Source organism: Gopherus flavomarginatus, chromosome 12 (assembly GCF_025201925.1).
Source record: "Gopherus flavomarginatus isolate rGopFla2 chromosome 12, rGopFla2.mat.asm, whole genome shotgun sequence".
In the NCBI taxonomy this organism is placed as follows: Eukaryota; Metazoa; Chordata; order Testudines; family Testudinidae; genus Gopherus; species Gopherus flavomarginatus.
This window is the reverse complement of record NC_066628.1, coordinates 26,739,629-26,753,754: the sequence shown is the minus strand read 5'-3', so window position 1 is coordinate 26,753,754 and position 14,126 is coordinate 26,739,629. Positions and strand designations below refer to the sequence as shown.

General features: G+C 47.6%; 2 protein-coding genes across 3 annotated transcripts in view; one reads left to right on the top strand and one right to left on the bottom strand.

Annotated features, from left to right (window-relative positions):
- Window positions 1–4,509: 4,509 nt before the first annotated feature.
- ADPRM (ADP-ribose/CDP-alcohol diphosphatase, manganese dependent) lies at window positions 4,510–12,237 on the bottom strand. 2 transcript variants are annotated; one of them, XM_050919404.1, is made up of 4 exons: window positions 11,986–12,237; window positions 9,889–10,536; window positions 6,578–6,694; window positions 4,510–5,192 (listed from the first exon to the last, which is right to left on the bottom strand). In XM_050919404.1, exons 2-4 carry the CDS (start codon window positions 10,517–10,519, stop codon window positions 4,900–4,902), a joined length of 1,041 nt encoding a protein of 346 aa, XP_050775361.1. In that variant the 5' UTR covers window positions 10,520–10,536; window positions 11,986–12,237; the 3' UTR covers window positions 4,510–4,899. The 2 variants fall into 2 exon arrangements, with proteins under 2 accessions (XP_050775361.1, XP_050775362.1); XM_050919405.1 differs by lacking the exon at window positions 11,986–12,237 and adding an exon at window positions 11,721–11,958.
- Window positions 12,238–12,900: 663 nt separating this feature from the next.
- LOC127032228 (myosin-3) overlaps window positions 12,901–14,126 on the top strand; it is a 65,399-nt gene continuing 64,173 nt past the window's right edge. The window contains 3 exon segments of the mRNA XM_050919345.1: window positions 12,901–13,032; window positions 13,291–13,416; window positions 13,839–13,929. Coding sequence (XP_050775302.1) covers window positions 12,949–13,032; window positions 13,291–13,416; window positions 13,839–13,929 — 301 coding nt within the window. The 5' untranslated portion in view covers window positions 12,901–12,948.

Sequence of the window (14,126 nt, the reverse complement as noted above, 5' to 3'; positions counted from 1 at the left end):
AGCATTTTTGGCCTTCTGGCCAAAAGGTTAGCATGTACCCAGCCCCACATACAGGGCCAGGGTAGGGGATCCAGGCCCATCCTGCTTCACTGAGTCCATGCCCAGGGCCCTAGAAGTGATGGGTAATCCTACCATGGGGTCAGTGGCGAAACATGCTGTAGTAGGAACAGGGCCTGAAACATAAGTCCATGTATCAGAGGCCTGTGCTAAAGTAGTCAAAACCTTGCTGATATAAAGCAAAGTTAAGTTGGGAGCAAGAGGAAGGCCCTGCTCAGAGAATTTAGCAAGCATAGGGCTGATATTGCAAAAACACATATTCCTAAGAGGTGCTAGGCACAAAACACTCACACAAGCATATTCCGGAAGGGTGGTACTAGAACACCCTGATAAACATTCCCCACAGATAACAGGGACGTGCTGACCCATCTTAAGGATAAGGTCAGGATGACAGCATGAAGAATAGAGCTGTTTTGATCAAACCTACGGGTACAAGGCAATGGGTGGCACTCTAATACATCAGATACGTCAAGGGTGATGCATCTTTATATCCTGATACAAACAAGTTATGTATCTCAGAGGGAGCGTCTTTGTCCTGCTCAGGGGGCAGTGGAAAGTCCCGCCACTAACAGCTGCATCCATTGTCATGGGCATATGTGTTAGTGTACCTGTAACCATTGAGCAGGGGCATTAGCACCGTGCTTTGTCGGTAATAAACTTGGCCAGGCGCCTTTGCTGTTAAACCAAGTCTTGTGGTCTTATTGGGTAGTTTGATTGGAGCCTGCTGTACAGGCTGTCTGGCCAGAGTCAGTGCAGGACGCAGAGAAAACACATGCACGCAGCCGAACATCTGACGAGACATGCGACTGTTGCCTCATGTCTCAGCAGTACAACCAGACCAACTTCTTGTTTCCCTGGGCTACTTCCTGCTTGTGCTGCTCCATCACCACTTTGACCTGGCTCTCAGACTTGTGGTCAGGCAGCCCTTCCTCCTGTCTCCTGGGGCAGTGGTTTGACTTTTCTCTCTGCTGCCGGTCACATCAACTTTAGAATTTTTTTTTTAAAGCTAGGTTAAAACTATTACTGCGGTCCTACTTTAGTCTGGGCAAGGTGGTGGTCACTAGAGAGAGAGACAAGATTTAGCCCCCATTCTCACAGGAGTATTCCATCCACTGCTGGCTGAGAGAGAAAAGGACCAGATGACGATGGGCAATCACTCTTTACCGAGTATGATCATCTTCCATGGGAGTTATGGGTCCTGAGGTGGCTAATAAGGCCAATCCTTGAACCACAAGTTCCATTACAATGAGGGAAGATGTTTTCAAGCTCAGCAGGACGTTGTTGACCACGACTGGAAACCAGTCTCTCCTTCCTCCTGCGCCTCTTGTCCTCTTCAGCTTGTCGGTGAGCAAGTTCAAAATGCAGGGGACCACCATCTAGGACTTCACTCCATTTTAAGTGATCCTGGGCAAGTGTCTCCCAAGTGTCAATGTCAATATGACACCTTTTTAGGTTGTCCTTCAGCAAGAACCAGATATATTACTGCTAGACTAGTGGTTGCCAAACTTTTTATTAAGTCAACCCACCAATTCCATTTTGTCTTTTTTTTTTTTTATGACCCATCATTACACATATGTCCTCTCTGCCCCAGCCCTGCAACCCTAATCCAGGCACAATGCAGAGGGAAGGCTTGAGAGGAAGGGGTTGGAAAGTGACCTCACTCCTCATTCACCTCACTGTGGCAGCTCCTGTCCTGTGGGACTGGCTTCCCACTCTAGGTGTTATGGGAGGCTCCCCCTCTGCCAGCTGGGCCAAATTTGAGTGGCATTGCGATGTGGAGCATGGGGTCACAGCATCAATCAAGGGTGGCCAGGCCAAATTTAAGTGATGCTATGCCCCTGGTCACATCACCAGAGCAGGGAGCCAGGCTTAGTCCTGTAGAACAGAAGCTGTTGCTGCAGGGTGGCTTGCTCTCCAGTCCTCCCTCTGACCCATACCTCCCACCCACAGTGGGCCAGGAATAGCATATGTTTGCCCAGGCCAGGGCCCAGTGATGGGTTAATCCAGCCCTGGATGTGGTAATTCATCTAGAATCTTCCCGTGACCCAGTGGTGGGTCGAGACCTACCATTTGGGAAATACTGTGCTAGACCACTGGTCATCCCCTTTAGTTTTGTCTTCTCCCACCTGTTCATCCAATAATCTTCACCCTCTTCTTTCCACCTTCAATTTCCCTCCACCACTGCAGACAATAGCACTGTACTATTCCTGTACATACGACTTTCACAACACAGCAAATAGAAGCAAAGTAAAAAAACTCAAGAGAACTGCATGACCCTTCATCAGTTTCTGATCAGTGATAGCATGAGAGTGAAAGTAGTATATGAAGAAAGCACAGTCATAAGCATGTGGTGAAAGATTCTCTTGTTCAACAATTTTTATAATTGGTATGGGTGGGAATAGATGGCACAGAAGCAGACTGTGAAGGCATGGGATACATGTGATCTTGCATCAAATTTAGACAGGGTGGGTGGGGACAGAAGAAAAATACAGTGCACCAGAGAAGTCAATTGCTAGAAGCATTCTGCATCACAGACAAAATAAATCAAAGTAATAGCTTACTTTACTTATCAGCATCATGCAATACTCTTAATAGTGGCCTTTTATAACAAAACAAAAAAAAAGGGTGCTTTTGACCACTCCTTATTTTTAATCAGGTTTTAACTCAAACTAAACAAAACATTAACTTAATATTTTCACCCATACCAGCTATCAAAAGTAATTTAAGCTCTCCATTAGTCTTGATCTACCACAACCACTGGTTTAAAATACCATCCGACTTTACTTCTCACATGCTTTGTTCATATCAGAGGACTTCAAGCAAAAAGCCTTCTAGAAGAAAGTGCCATCATCATGCTAAACACCACCTGCCTAACGGGATGGTGGGATGAACAGCTTCAAAGTACAAGCATAACTTTGATTTTTATTTTGAAAGTCCTCCACTCCAATATATTTAGCTTCTTGTACTGACTTTTTGAAAATATGCTCATGGACTATATGAATTTATTTTTTAAAATAATTAAGCATATGAATGATACGCAAACCCTCCTAACTACAGAATTATTCAATAAAACCGTGTTCATACTCTAAGCAGATATTGGTTCTCTGATATTTTAATTAACACATTTCCAAGACAATCCACCAACACTGTGAGAATCTAATAATAGGTTGTCCAAACCCTGATTAGGACTTTCGGACACGACTGTTATTTAAGCCAGCAGCTCTCCACCTTTCCAGACTACTGTACCCCTTTCAGAAGTCTGATTTATCTTGCATACTCCCAGATTTTACCCCATTCAAAAACTACCTGCACCGTAGCTGTTCTGCAATTTCGTATCTGAGTTCCTTCAGAACTCTTGGGTGAATATCATGACCTTGGTAATTTATTACGGTTTAATTTAATTTGTTCCAAAACCTTCCCTACTGACACCTCAGTGTGGGATTTGTCACCTAAAAAGAATGGCTCATGTGGGAATCTCCCTCACTTCCTCTGCAGTGAAGACTGATACAAAGAATTAGTTTAGATTCTCAATGGCCTTCTCTTGAGTGCTCTTTTAGGACCCTGATTGTCCAGTGGCCCCACTGACTGTTTGGCAGGCTTTCTGCATCTGATGTACAGCCTTTGCTAGCCGGTCTTCAAATTCTTTGTTGGAATGCCGTGTCACACTTACACTAGACTTGCCAGAGTTTATGCTCCTTTCTATTTTCCTCAGTAGGATTTCACTTCCAATTTTTAAAGGATGTCTTACTGCCTGTAACTGCCTCTTTTACGGTGCTGTTGTGCCATGGTGGCATATCTTACTGTTTTATTTTTTTATTTGGGGCTATACATTTAGTTTGAGCCTCTATTATAGTTAGTTTAAATAGTGTCAAGGTGTCTTGCAGGCATTTCACCGCTGTGACTATTCCTTTTAATTTCTGTTTACCTGGCTCTCCCATTTCTGTGTAGTTCCCCTTTTTGAAGTTAGATGCTACTGTGGTGGGTTTCTTTTGTATTTTACCCCTACAAGGATGTTATATTTAATTACATTATGGCCACTATTACTCAGCGGTTCAGTTATATATATATATAATCTTAGGACTTAATCAAGACTTGCCTCTCCCCTTGTGAGTTACAGGACTAGCAGATCTAAGAAGTAGTCATTAATGGCATCTAGACATTTTATTTCTGCATCCTCTCCTGAGGTGACACATATCCAGTCAATATAGGGATAATCTCCCTGAACATTTCATCTATAAAATCATAAATCCTCTCCCTAGACAAAAACAAAAACATTCAAAGGAATCTGGTTTTTAGAGGTGCAAAGTATCTACAACTTCTGCTGATTTCAGGAAGCAGGCTGAAGAATATCAATGTTGGTGTTTGAAAAGAAGCTGAATCACACCTGATCGGGGTAAGATTTCCATTTCATAACACAGTGTGACTAATAAAGATGCACTAATAACTCCTTGCTAGTGTTCTCACATACCTTTTAACGTTGCTTGTGCCTTTTGTGCCACAATAAGTAACAAATTGTTCACTTTTAACTTTCAAGCACAAGTTGTCCAAATCAAGACGCATTTATTTCAGATTGTGTTGAGTTGTTGGCTAGCCATCCTCTGCCCTACGGCAGGAAGCTAGGCCTTGTTTCCTGCTTCTTGAAGAAGTAAAACTTCTAAGATACCGGCTCTGAGAGGAGAAGGTTGGCAGCATTGAGGCTCTATTTACCAGGCTTGAAGCTGTAAGCATCATCGTGCAGATTTTCTATAAACAGAAACACCATGGCTGCAATGGTCAGCTGTTATTTATTAAACTAATTACTTTCTGGAGCACTGTCTGGATCATGCACAATTGTATTTATAACTATCCTGTGTAATACATTACTTTGTCTAGAATTCTACCTCTTCCCTTTAATACCAGTTTATCATCATAGACGTCTATCGTTCCAAAGGCATGGCTCTCTGGTGGAGTTTCAACAATCCCTTCCAAAGTAAGATGGTGGACTCCACGAGAATCTAAATAATAACCACCATCATGGAGATGCCCTGCGAGAAAGCACACCACACACTGATGAGAATGGATGACAGAAAGGGCATCTTTATAATTCCAAGCAAGGCAAACACTCTCTGTAGAACCTGGATGAACCGGAATGTGACCTGCAGTTGGAAAAAAAACAAGAATAATGGTAAGAGACATCATTGGTGACAACCACAGTTAAGACTGTTTTATACCATCTCCCCATCTGGAAATTGCTTATAGGTGCTGGAAACTTAGGGGCTTGGGGTGCAGTGAAACCCCTAGAACTTTTCTTTAAGTTTGGGGTTTTGCACACAGGTTGTCTGGTCATATGGAATAATGAGAACACTCTCTATCTCTCAGGTATTTTTAAAGTATATAGGTACTGAATCCCAGCTGAGTTATGCTCACAAGACCACTGCCTTGGGTCATCAAATCTAAAACCGTGCACTAAGGTTATGTCTACACTACAAATTACTTCAGTATAATTTACATTGCTGAGGGTTGTGAATAATCCACACCTTTGAGCGACGTAAGTTATACCGACCTAAGCACCCGTGTAGACTGCACTATGTCGGTGGGAGAGCTTCTCACACCAACACAGCGACCACCTCTTGGAGGCAGGAGTTATTAAGCCATAGAGCCTCTTCACTGCTGTAAATGATGCAGTGTAGACATAGCTTGAACATCATAATGCCAGCCTCTAGAGGTGCCTACAGCACTTACTGCTGGCAAAACAGTCTGATTTACACTTCTATTCACAAAGCTCATGTAGTGTAAAATGTTCTCATCACTCTTTACCAGATGTAAAATGGTTACTAGCTTCAGGGTGGGGCATGCCCTTGCTCCAGTTATGAAGCATCCTCAGTGGGCGTACCTGTTTTTGCTGGGCAGTCAGCTCAGTTGCATGACCTTGCTCTGGCTGGGCAGCTGGCTTGGCATACAGCCCAGCTGCATGGCTATGTGGAGGTGTCAACTAAAGCCCAGGGAGAGGAGAGGAAGAGGGCTCCCATTGTGGCTACTGCTGTTCCATGGCCCACAGCAGCTCAGATGTTTTTGGTGCACAGTGCCTTTCACCGCCCAGGGCATTTGGCTCCAAGAACAAAATCCCTGGCACTTGGATCAAGGAGTTCCAGGATCTAGACACCCTCTAATGCAAAATCTTTCCCTTGCCCAAGTCTCTAATAGTTCCTTCCCCCAAATGCCAGCACCATTGCTCCCCAACAGAGCAACTTCTAATACCTTGCAGCAGCCTAATGCCTCCCACCTAGGACCCCCTCAAATCTGCAACCCCCTTTCTTGCTCCTGTCTACCACAGTCTCCTCCTCCTGTTGTGGAAAAAATGTGTGTGTGAGGGGGAAACTGTATGATTCTAGAATATAAAATATTTGTAGGAAATCCTATGAGTGGGAAAAATTGGAGTACCCCTGGAGTACGTGCAGCATCCTATCAGTTTATCACTGGGGTTTATTCCTTCACAGATATCTCAGTTCACATGCATTCACACATAAAAAAGCCGACTTACTCACAACCACGACTTTCTCTTGATTAGTGTCAGAGAATGTAAGAACCTCATTGAACCAATCCAGCTGTGCTTGGCTAAATCCTCCATTGAACTCTACAAATTGTGGTTCAGCAAGTCCTGTAATGAAGAAAGAAGGTAAAGCACACACCTACCAAATACCTGCTTCCCTACCTGCTTTGGTCTTCCATGTACATCTGTGCTTAGGATAAACAGCATCCTTTCCCCTGACAGGCTCTTATGTATCTTGTGCCTCCAAAAATTCACAGACTTCATGAGTAAATGAGGGACAGTGATTTACTAGTCATTTTGCTTTGACAATGCCACGCATGCAGGATTCCCACTCTTGCATCACAGCAACCTAGCAGAACACAGTCCAGAACTTCCTGAGCGGCTTTCTGAGCTGGCAGTTGGACATGAGACCCTTGCTTGTGTTGAATTCCAACTGCCACAGCTTCATCTAGAAGGGCTGCCAACTTTCTACTCGCACAAAATTGAACACCCTTGCCCCACCCCTTCTCCAAGGCCCCGCCCCTGCTCACTGCATCCCCCCTCCCTTTGCTCGCTCTCCCCCACCCTCATTCACTCGCTCATTTTCACCGGGCTGGTTCAGGGGGTTAAGGTGTGGGAGGGGGTGAGGACTTCAGCTGAGGGTGTGGACTCTGGGGTGAGGCCAGAAATGAGGAATTCAGGGAGCAGGAGAGGGCTCCAGCTGGAGGCAGTGGCTTGGGATGCAGGAGGTGAGGGGTCCAGCTGGGGGTGCGGGCTCTGGGATGGGGCCGGGAATGAGGGGTTTGGGGTGATGGAGGCGGCTCTGGGATGGGGGTGGAGCCGAGGGGTTCAAAGTATGGAAGGGGACTCCAGGCTGAGGCAGGGAGTCGGGGTGTAGGCTGGAGGTGTGGGTTCCAATGTGGGGTCAGAAATGAGGTGCGGAAGGGGGATCAGGGTTGGGGCAGGGGGCAAAGGGTGCAGGCTCCAGGTGGTGCTCAGGCAGCTCCCTGAAGCAGCGGCATGTCCCCCCTCTGGCTCCTATGCGGAGGTGCGGCCAGGTGGCTCTGCACGCTGCTCCCATCTGCCAATGGGAGCTGTGGAGCCAGTGCTTGGGGCGGGTGCAGCGCTGGAGCCTCCTGTCTGCCCTACACCTAGGAGACAAAGGGGGACATGCTGATGTTTCCAGGAGCCGTGCAGAACCATGGCAGGCGAGTAGCCTGCCTTAGCCACGCTGTGCTGCTGACTGGACATTTAACGGCTCAGTCAGCGGCCTGGTCTCTTTTCGATCAGGTGTTCTGGTCGAAAACTGTATGCCTGGCAACCATATCATCTAGTACCCTCTACTAGAGAGAAGCGAGGGATCCTCTAAAATAAAAACTAAACAAAAGCATGTGTGTGAATTTTTCAAAAGATAATGGCCATCTTCTGGACCGAAATGACAGCAACATACCCTTTTAGAACTGACTTGCAAACCTAGGGGAGGTAAGGGTGAATCTGGTGTGATATATTCAAAGAAGCAGAATTACAGAAGTAATTTGCCCATCTTTAAAGATGCATTACACACAAGATTCCCGCTCTTGAACAGTAAAAAACTCAAGGATGTCTCATGCTAAACTGATAAATGTACTACAAGTAGCAGTAAGAACAATGGGAGGGTACAGCAAAGAAAAATAAGGCCCAATCAGGAAAGAAACATTACAAAGTCAGAGCATACTCCATAGCTGACCTGTAGGCTCTGAAGTGCTACCATATTCGCTTTCAAAGCTAAAGTTATGTTGTGACAAAGTGAGACTTTTCTGAAATATTTTTATAAATCCTATGTGTGGCTCAGTTTCCCCTACATTTTGCATGACTACCCAGTAGGGGTAAAAGGACTAAGTTTGCTCTCAGAGCAGGTTAAGAAACATAGGGGTGTGTGTGTGTGTTGCTACCTGTCTGAGCCTGAATGGGCCATTAAAAAGGACTGGCTGAAGCAGACCCCATATCAATGGAAAATCCAAGAAGACAATGGAAAACCCAATCTCCAGGATACTGGCACCTAGCGTGCCAGTAATACAGTTTAACATTTTTAGAAGGTCTCTTTCTATAAGTCTATAATATATAACTAAACTATTGTTGTATGTAAAGTAAATAAGGTTTTAAAAATGTTTAAGAAGCTTCATTTAAAATTAAATTAAAATGCAGAGCCCTCAGACCAGTGGCCAGGACCCAGGCAGCGTGAGTGCCACTGAAAATCAGCTCGCATGCCGCCTTTGGCACGTATCCCATAGGTTCCCTACCCCTGGTCTACAGTGCTAAGGCATCTGGTGTTGGAAAAAGGTGTTTGTCCCTGAGTGCCTAAAGAAAAAACCTCACCCATGGTACAGCTGCCCCAAAATCTGGCATGTAGGAAGCCTCAGAACAGGTAACAGAGCTGCTGAGTTCCAGCTGGCAGATAGCTCCTGAGCTCTGTCTTGCTTAGGTCCTGTAAGCAGGACCATCTACGCTACTCCCCATCAAAAAGTTCTCTGGAACAGACTGGCCTAGTGTTGAAGAAGCAGGGCTAACCACTTTAAAAGGGACAAAGGGGCACTGACCTGCCAAATTTATCAGTGAACTGTGCTCCCAAGGCGTTTGAATGTAGATTTGTAAACCATACAATTCTGTATTATTTCATTCTGCCTTGGAAGACAGCAACTCTAAAGTATAGAAATGGGGTTATTCCAAGAAACATTATATTAGTCTTGCAGTCTCTGCACTGGCCTAGACAAAGTCTCACAGTGTAACCAAAACAAGGCATTGATGTTGAGAATAGTTCCGCCTCCACATTAGTCACCACTGGGTTTGTCAAGGCATGCCTCTAAAGCCCCTCCATGGTCATGTGCTTTAGTATTGATGAGCCTCACAGAAGACTGAGCAATCAGAAGAAGATATGTGGAAGCGTCTAAAATAAGACTTAGGAAGCATCATAACAGCACCAGGGGAAAAAAAAAATCTGGCGTGCAGCTTGTGTGTGGCACTCTTTTTCTGACCCTGGTCAATAAGAACCTAGCTGAGAAAGTTGGCAAAGAACTTAAAGGGACTTGTGCATAATGGCCAGTACCTGACAGGACAAATAAGAGCTAAGAAAGTTCTGACTTTTCTTGCACTAAGAAGTTGACGCCCAAGAGTGGGAATTCTGTGTGTATATTATGCGAAAAGGATCAAGGGCAACGAAGCTCACACTGATTTACCACCTAGTAACATATCTTATATTAATTATAAGTCTTTCTACTATGAAGAGGAATATTATTTGAAGCAGAATTTTGGGAATGCATGTTAACCTTTCTCAGGCAGTGCAATACCTGTGGGACTATTCAGATTCTCATTTGGGTTTTTCTCCTTCAGCAGCTTCAAAGAATCCTGATATTTTTGGGTGGATTTATCCCTCCCAAGGATACTTAAATCATAAGCATCGAGTAAAATGAACCGAAATTTTGGGACTGGGCTAAAATGATAAGCATAGTAATGTTCTTCAGCAGTGGCTCCAGGAGAGTCCTGGCCACTGGCAGCAGAGCCAAGGAAGATCTGGTCTTCTAAAGACTTGCTGTTAAGTTCAGATTGTGTTAAATAGTCTCTAGTAAAGTTGTACAATTCATGATTTCCCCATGTGTGATGGATTGGGATTCTAAGCTTTTTAAACTTGTTCATAACTCTTCTCAGAGCACTTTCTGATGTTTTATGTTGGGCATTAAAACCATCAATAATATCCCCAAGCTGCAGTACAAACTCAAGTTGACTGTCTTCCTTATTCCACTCATCAACTGCGCTCTGGAGAAGGTTAAGACTGTGTCTGTAGTATCTCCTCCGGGACCCCCAGAAGTTATAACCATCCTCTAGATCAGCATACTGAATATCTGCTATGACTCCAAAGGAAAAACACAGCTCAGAGTTCCCTGTCAAGGATCCAGGTCTCCAAGTAGGAGTTTCATCCATAACCAGGCTCCCAAAATCTAATGCAGGAAAAAAGAGAGAAGACAAACTCAGTTCAAACAAAGCTGGGTGCTTTAAAAAAAGAATCAGCTGCAACACCCAGAAGAAACATTTTTTATACAGCTAGAGACCTGCAGAACTCTTTGGCATGAGGTACCACTTCAGAAAAAAGCAGAAGCACTAGAAGCCTGCCACTCTTGAAAAAGGCAAAGAAAGCAGGGGGTTTCATGTAATATTCCTTCAATATGTAACATTCCCAGATTAAAAACTATGTTAAACTAGAGTTTGAGTTGGGAGTACAAATCAGTAATTTAAGGATAAAAACATTGTAAGAATGATGTAATTATTCCCAAAATAAGCACTACCAACCCAAGAAATTCAGAGATAAGGTTGAGCTTAAAAAATAAACCCTGCTTATTAAGAGTGTGGTTCTGGATTAAACTGATTTTAAAAGACGATTAGTCCTCATGGCTGAGGAGAAAAGCTTGATGCTGGAAATCCTGAAGGCTGAAAAACCAGAAGGTAAAAAGAATCCAACTTTTATTTTTAAAAATCTCATGATTTTTAGGCCAATTTAATGATTTTCTGAGGGCTGATTCATCATTTTTGAACTCACAAGTTTCCCAGTACTGTGCTCAGACCTTCTATAAACCAGAGCTCCGGCAGCTGAAGCTGGGCACCCAGAAAGGGGCATCATGCAGCCTAGAGCCAGCCGTGGAGGGTTTAGTTTGACTGGTTGAGCAGGGTTCTGGCAGAGGCAGGAATGGAGCCCAGTTCAGTTCTGGAATCACAGTTCCAGCCTCGTTTGCCACACTCTGTGCATCAGCTCAGTGCCGGGCATTGCATGGGCCACGGACAGTCTCTAGGAAAGATCATGGCCTGAATGGGAGTGGGGAGAGAGAAGGAGCACCAAAAAGAAGCATCTCAGGTTGTCATGGTAAGACAGGTCACCATGTTATGATGTCACTTCCACAATCTATGGTATGACATCATCATACACATAATGTGGAACAGTGACATCACCCTTCAACTGATGATGGTTCTGGTTCTAACCCATTTCCTGAGAAGAAAAGTTTTGCCAGGTGCATGGTTTTCAACTGGAAAGTTCAGCCAAAAAGGGGACCTGGCAGTGTCCAGTTATTGCAGGGAGAGGGGAGGTGCTTGGTCATTCACCCCAGAACCTCCCAGCTGGGGCCACTCCTACCTGTGCAGGCAGCTCCTTGTCAGACTTTAGCAGCTCCCCTTCCTGCCGCAGAGCCGAGGGAGCCCAGCTGCGGCGTGGAGGGGAGGGAGATAGAGACAATCCGGTGCGTGAGGGGGACCTTAGGGGAAGCGGCAGGACAGGGGCGAGACCTCAGGGGGCCGGTTACCAGCAATCAGAGAGGTGACAACCCTAGCCCGGACCCCCATTCCCACTTCAGATCCCCCCCCCCGCGCCCACCCACGGAGCACGACCCGGAACTACGAACCTGGCTCCGTCCGCGCTTAGCCGGGGTCTAGGGTTGCCAACCCACCATGATTGTCCTGGAGTCGCCAGGAACTAAAGATTAATCTGTAATTGAGGGTTCTCATGGGATGAAAGCTCCAGGAATTGGCAACCCTACAACCGGCCACCGCGCCCACCCAACGCCCCAGGGCCGGGCTGCCGCTTGTGCGCCCGCGGACTGAAACTGAAGGACGCTGCAAGCTGCCGGGGGGCGGGGTTAGTTGGCGGTGTCGCCGGAAGCTGCCTGGGGGTGGGGTTAGTGAGCGGTGACGCCGGAAGCTGCCGGGGGGCGGGGTTAGTGAGCGGTATCGCCGGAAGCTGCCGGGGGGCGGGCTTAGTCGGCGGTACCGCCGGAAGCTGCCGGGGGGTGGGGTTAGTGAGCGGTGACGCCGGAAGCTGCCGGGGGGCGGGGTTAGTCGGCGGTGTCGCCGGAAGCTGCCGGGGGGGGGGGTTAGTGAGCAGTGACGCCGGAAGCTGCCGGGGGGCGGGGTTAGTGAGCAGTGACGCCGGAAGCTGCCGGGGGGCGGGGTTAGTTGGCGGTGTCGCCGGAAGCTGCCGGGGGGCGGGGTTAGTGAGCAGTGACGCCGGAAGCTGCCGGGGGGGCGGGGTTAGTTGGCGGTGTCGCCGGAAGCTGCCGGGGGGCGGGGTTAGTCGGCGGTATCGCCGGAAGCTGCCTGGGGGCGGGGTTAGTTGGCGGTGTCGCCGGAAGCTGCCGGGGGGCGGGGTTAGTGAGCGGTGACGCCGGAAGCTGCCGGGGGGCGGGGTTAGTGAGCGGTGACGCCGGAAGCTGCCTGGGGGCGGCGTTAGTCGGCGGTGACGCCGGAAGCTGCCCGGGGGCGGGGTTAGTGAGCAGTGACGCCGGAAGCTGCCGGGGGGCGGGGTTAGTGAGCGGTGACGCCGGAAGCTGCCGGGGGCGGGGTTAGTCGGCGGTGACGCCGGTTGTAAGATGGCGGCGGTGGCCGGGCGGGTTTCACTCCTCTGGGCGCTGGGACTCCACGTTCCGGGACGCAGAGGCGCGTGGACGCGACCGGTGAGGGGAACATCCGGCCGGGGGGCCGCGCCCCTGGGGCCTGGCGGGGTCCAGCTTCCCGCACTGAGCAGCCTGACCCGGCTGGACCCTGCCTGGGGGCAGGTGGCCTGGGCCCCGCCACGTCAGACCAGCTCCGCGCCCCGGCGGCCGCCCACCGACCCAGCCTGTGCCCGCGCCCCCTCCCGCCTGCGCGTCCCCAGACCCCGAGCAGCCTCGCGCCTTAACCTGCTGCTCACCTCACCTCATCTCTCTCTGTAGCTGCTCGCTGTCAGCCTTGCTCGCCGCTCATCATGCTGGGATCTCCCCGGCTCCTTGGCAGTGACTCGCCACCTGGCTACTGCACCTCAGGGAGACAAAGCGAAGACGGGCCCCTCGAAGCCCGGGGTAAGGAGGCCACGTTCCCAATGGCGGCCATAGCTGTGTCCTTAATCTAACCTCAGAGGGGTTCCGGGCTAAAGCCTAAAACTCCCTCACGTTCCTTGTGTGTAGTAAGAGGTGCCCTGACTTCCCGGTCAAGGAGGGAGCCAAGGTGGGGAGGGTCCCTCTGTGGCAGGCATAGCTGGAATTTTCTCCCCTGTGTTGTGTGTTTTTGTGCAGTGGCTGTATTTATAAAAGTACCTGGGTTTGGTTTTTGTGGATTGGTTCTTCATACAGAATTGTAGTTGATCTTTAATACAAGTATTCTATCATATCGCAAGAGCTGGATGTTTATTTCATAAACATGTACTTAGCACTTTCCTATGTTTTACAAAAAAAATAGTTGAAGATGATGAAGTTTAATTTTTATGGAATCTCTCTCCTAGTAGCCAGTTTCCTGGAAGTCCTTGGCACTCACATTTGCGATTGGTGGAGCTTTATTGGCAGGAATGAAATACTTCAAGAAAAAAAAGGAAGAAAGTATGTATATGTTACATTATCATCCCAAAACCTTCTTAATTCCCCCTCCAAGCCTTTATAGCTGGGCAGATAAAAAGATCTTGTGGCCATGTTAGTTGTGGTACTGCTGCTGGGAAGGGTGACAACTAGGAGAGATTGATGAACAAACACACAGGATGACAGCTCCTTGTCCAAAAGAGATTCTGGTCTAAATATTC

Bases quoted from the DNA above. Each gene is read 5' to 3' on its own strand.
- ADPRM (XM_050919404.1), bottom strand. From the start codon at position 10,519: ATGGATGAAACTCCTACTTGGAGACCTGGATCCTTGACAGGGAACTCT. The intron at 6,695-9,888 runs GTATTGCACTGC...TCTTCATTACAG, and splicing joins GAATCTGAATAGTCCCACAG to GACTTGCTGAACCACAATTT. The intron at 5,193-6,577 runs GTAAGTCGGCTT...TTCCAACTGCAG, and splicing joins AGAGAAAGTCGTGGTTGTGA to GTCACATTCCGGTTCATCCA.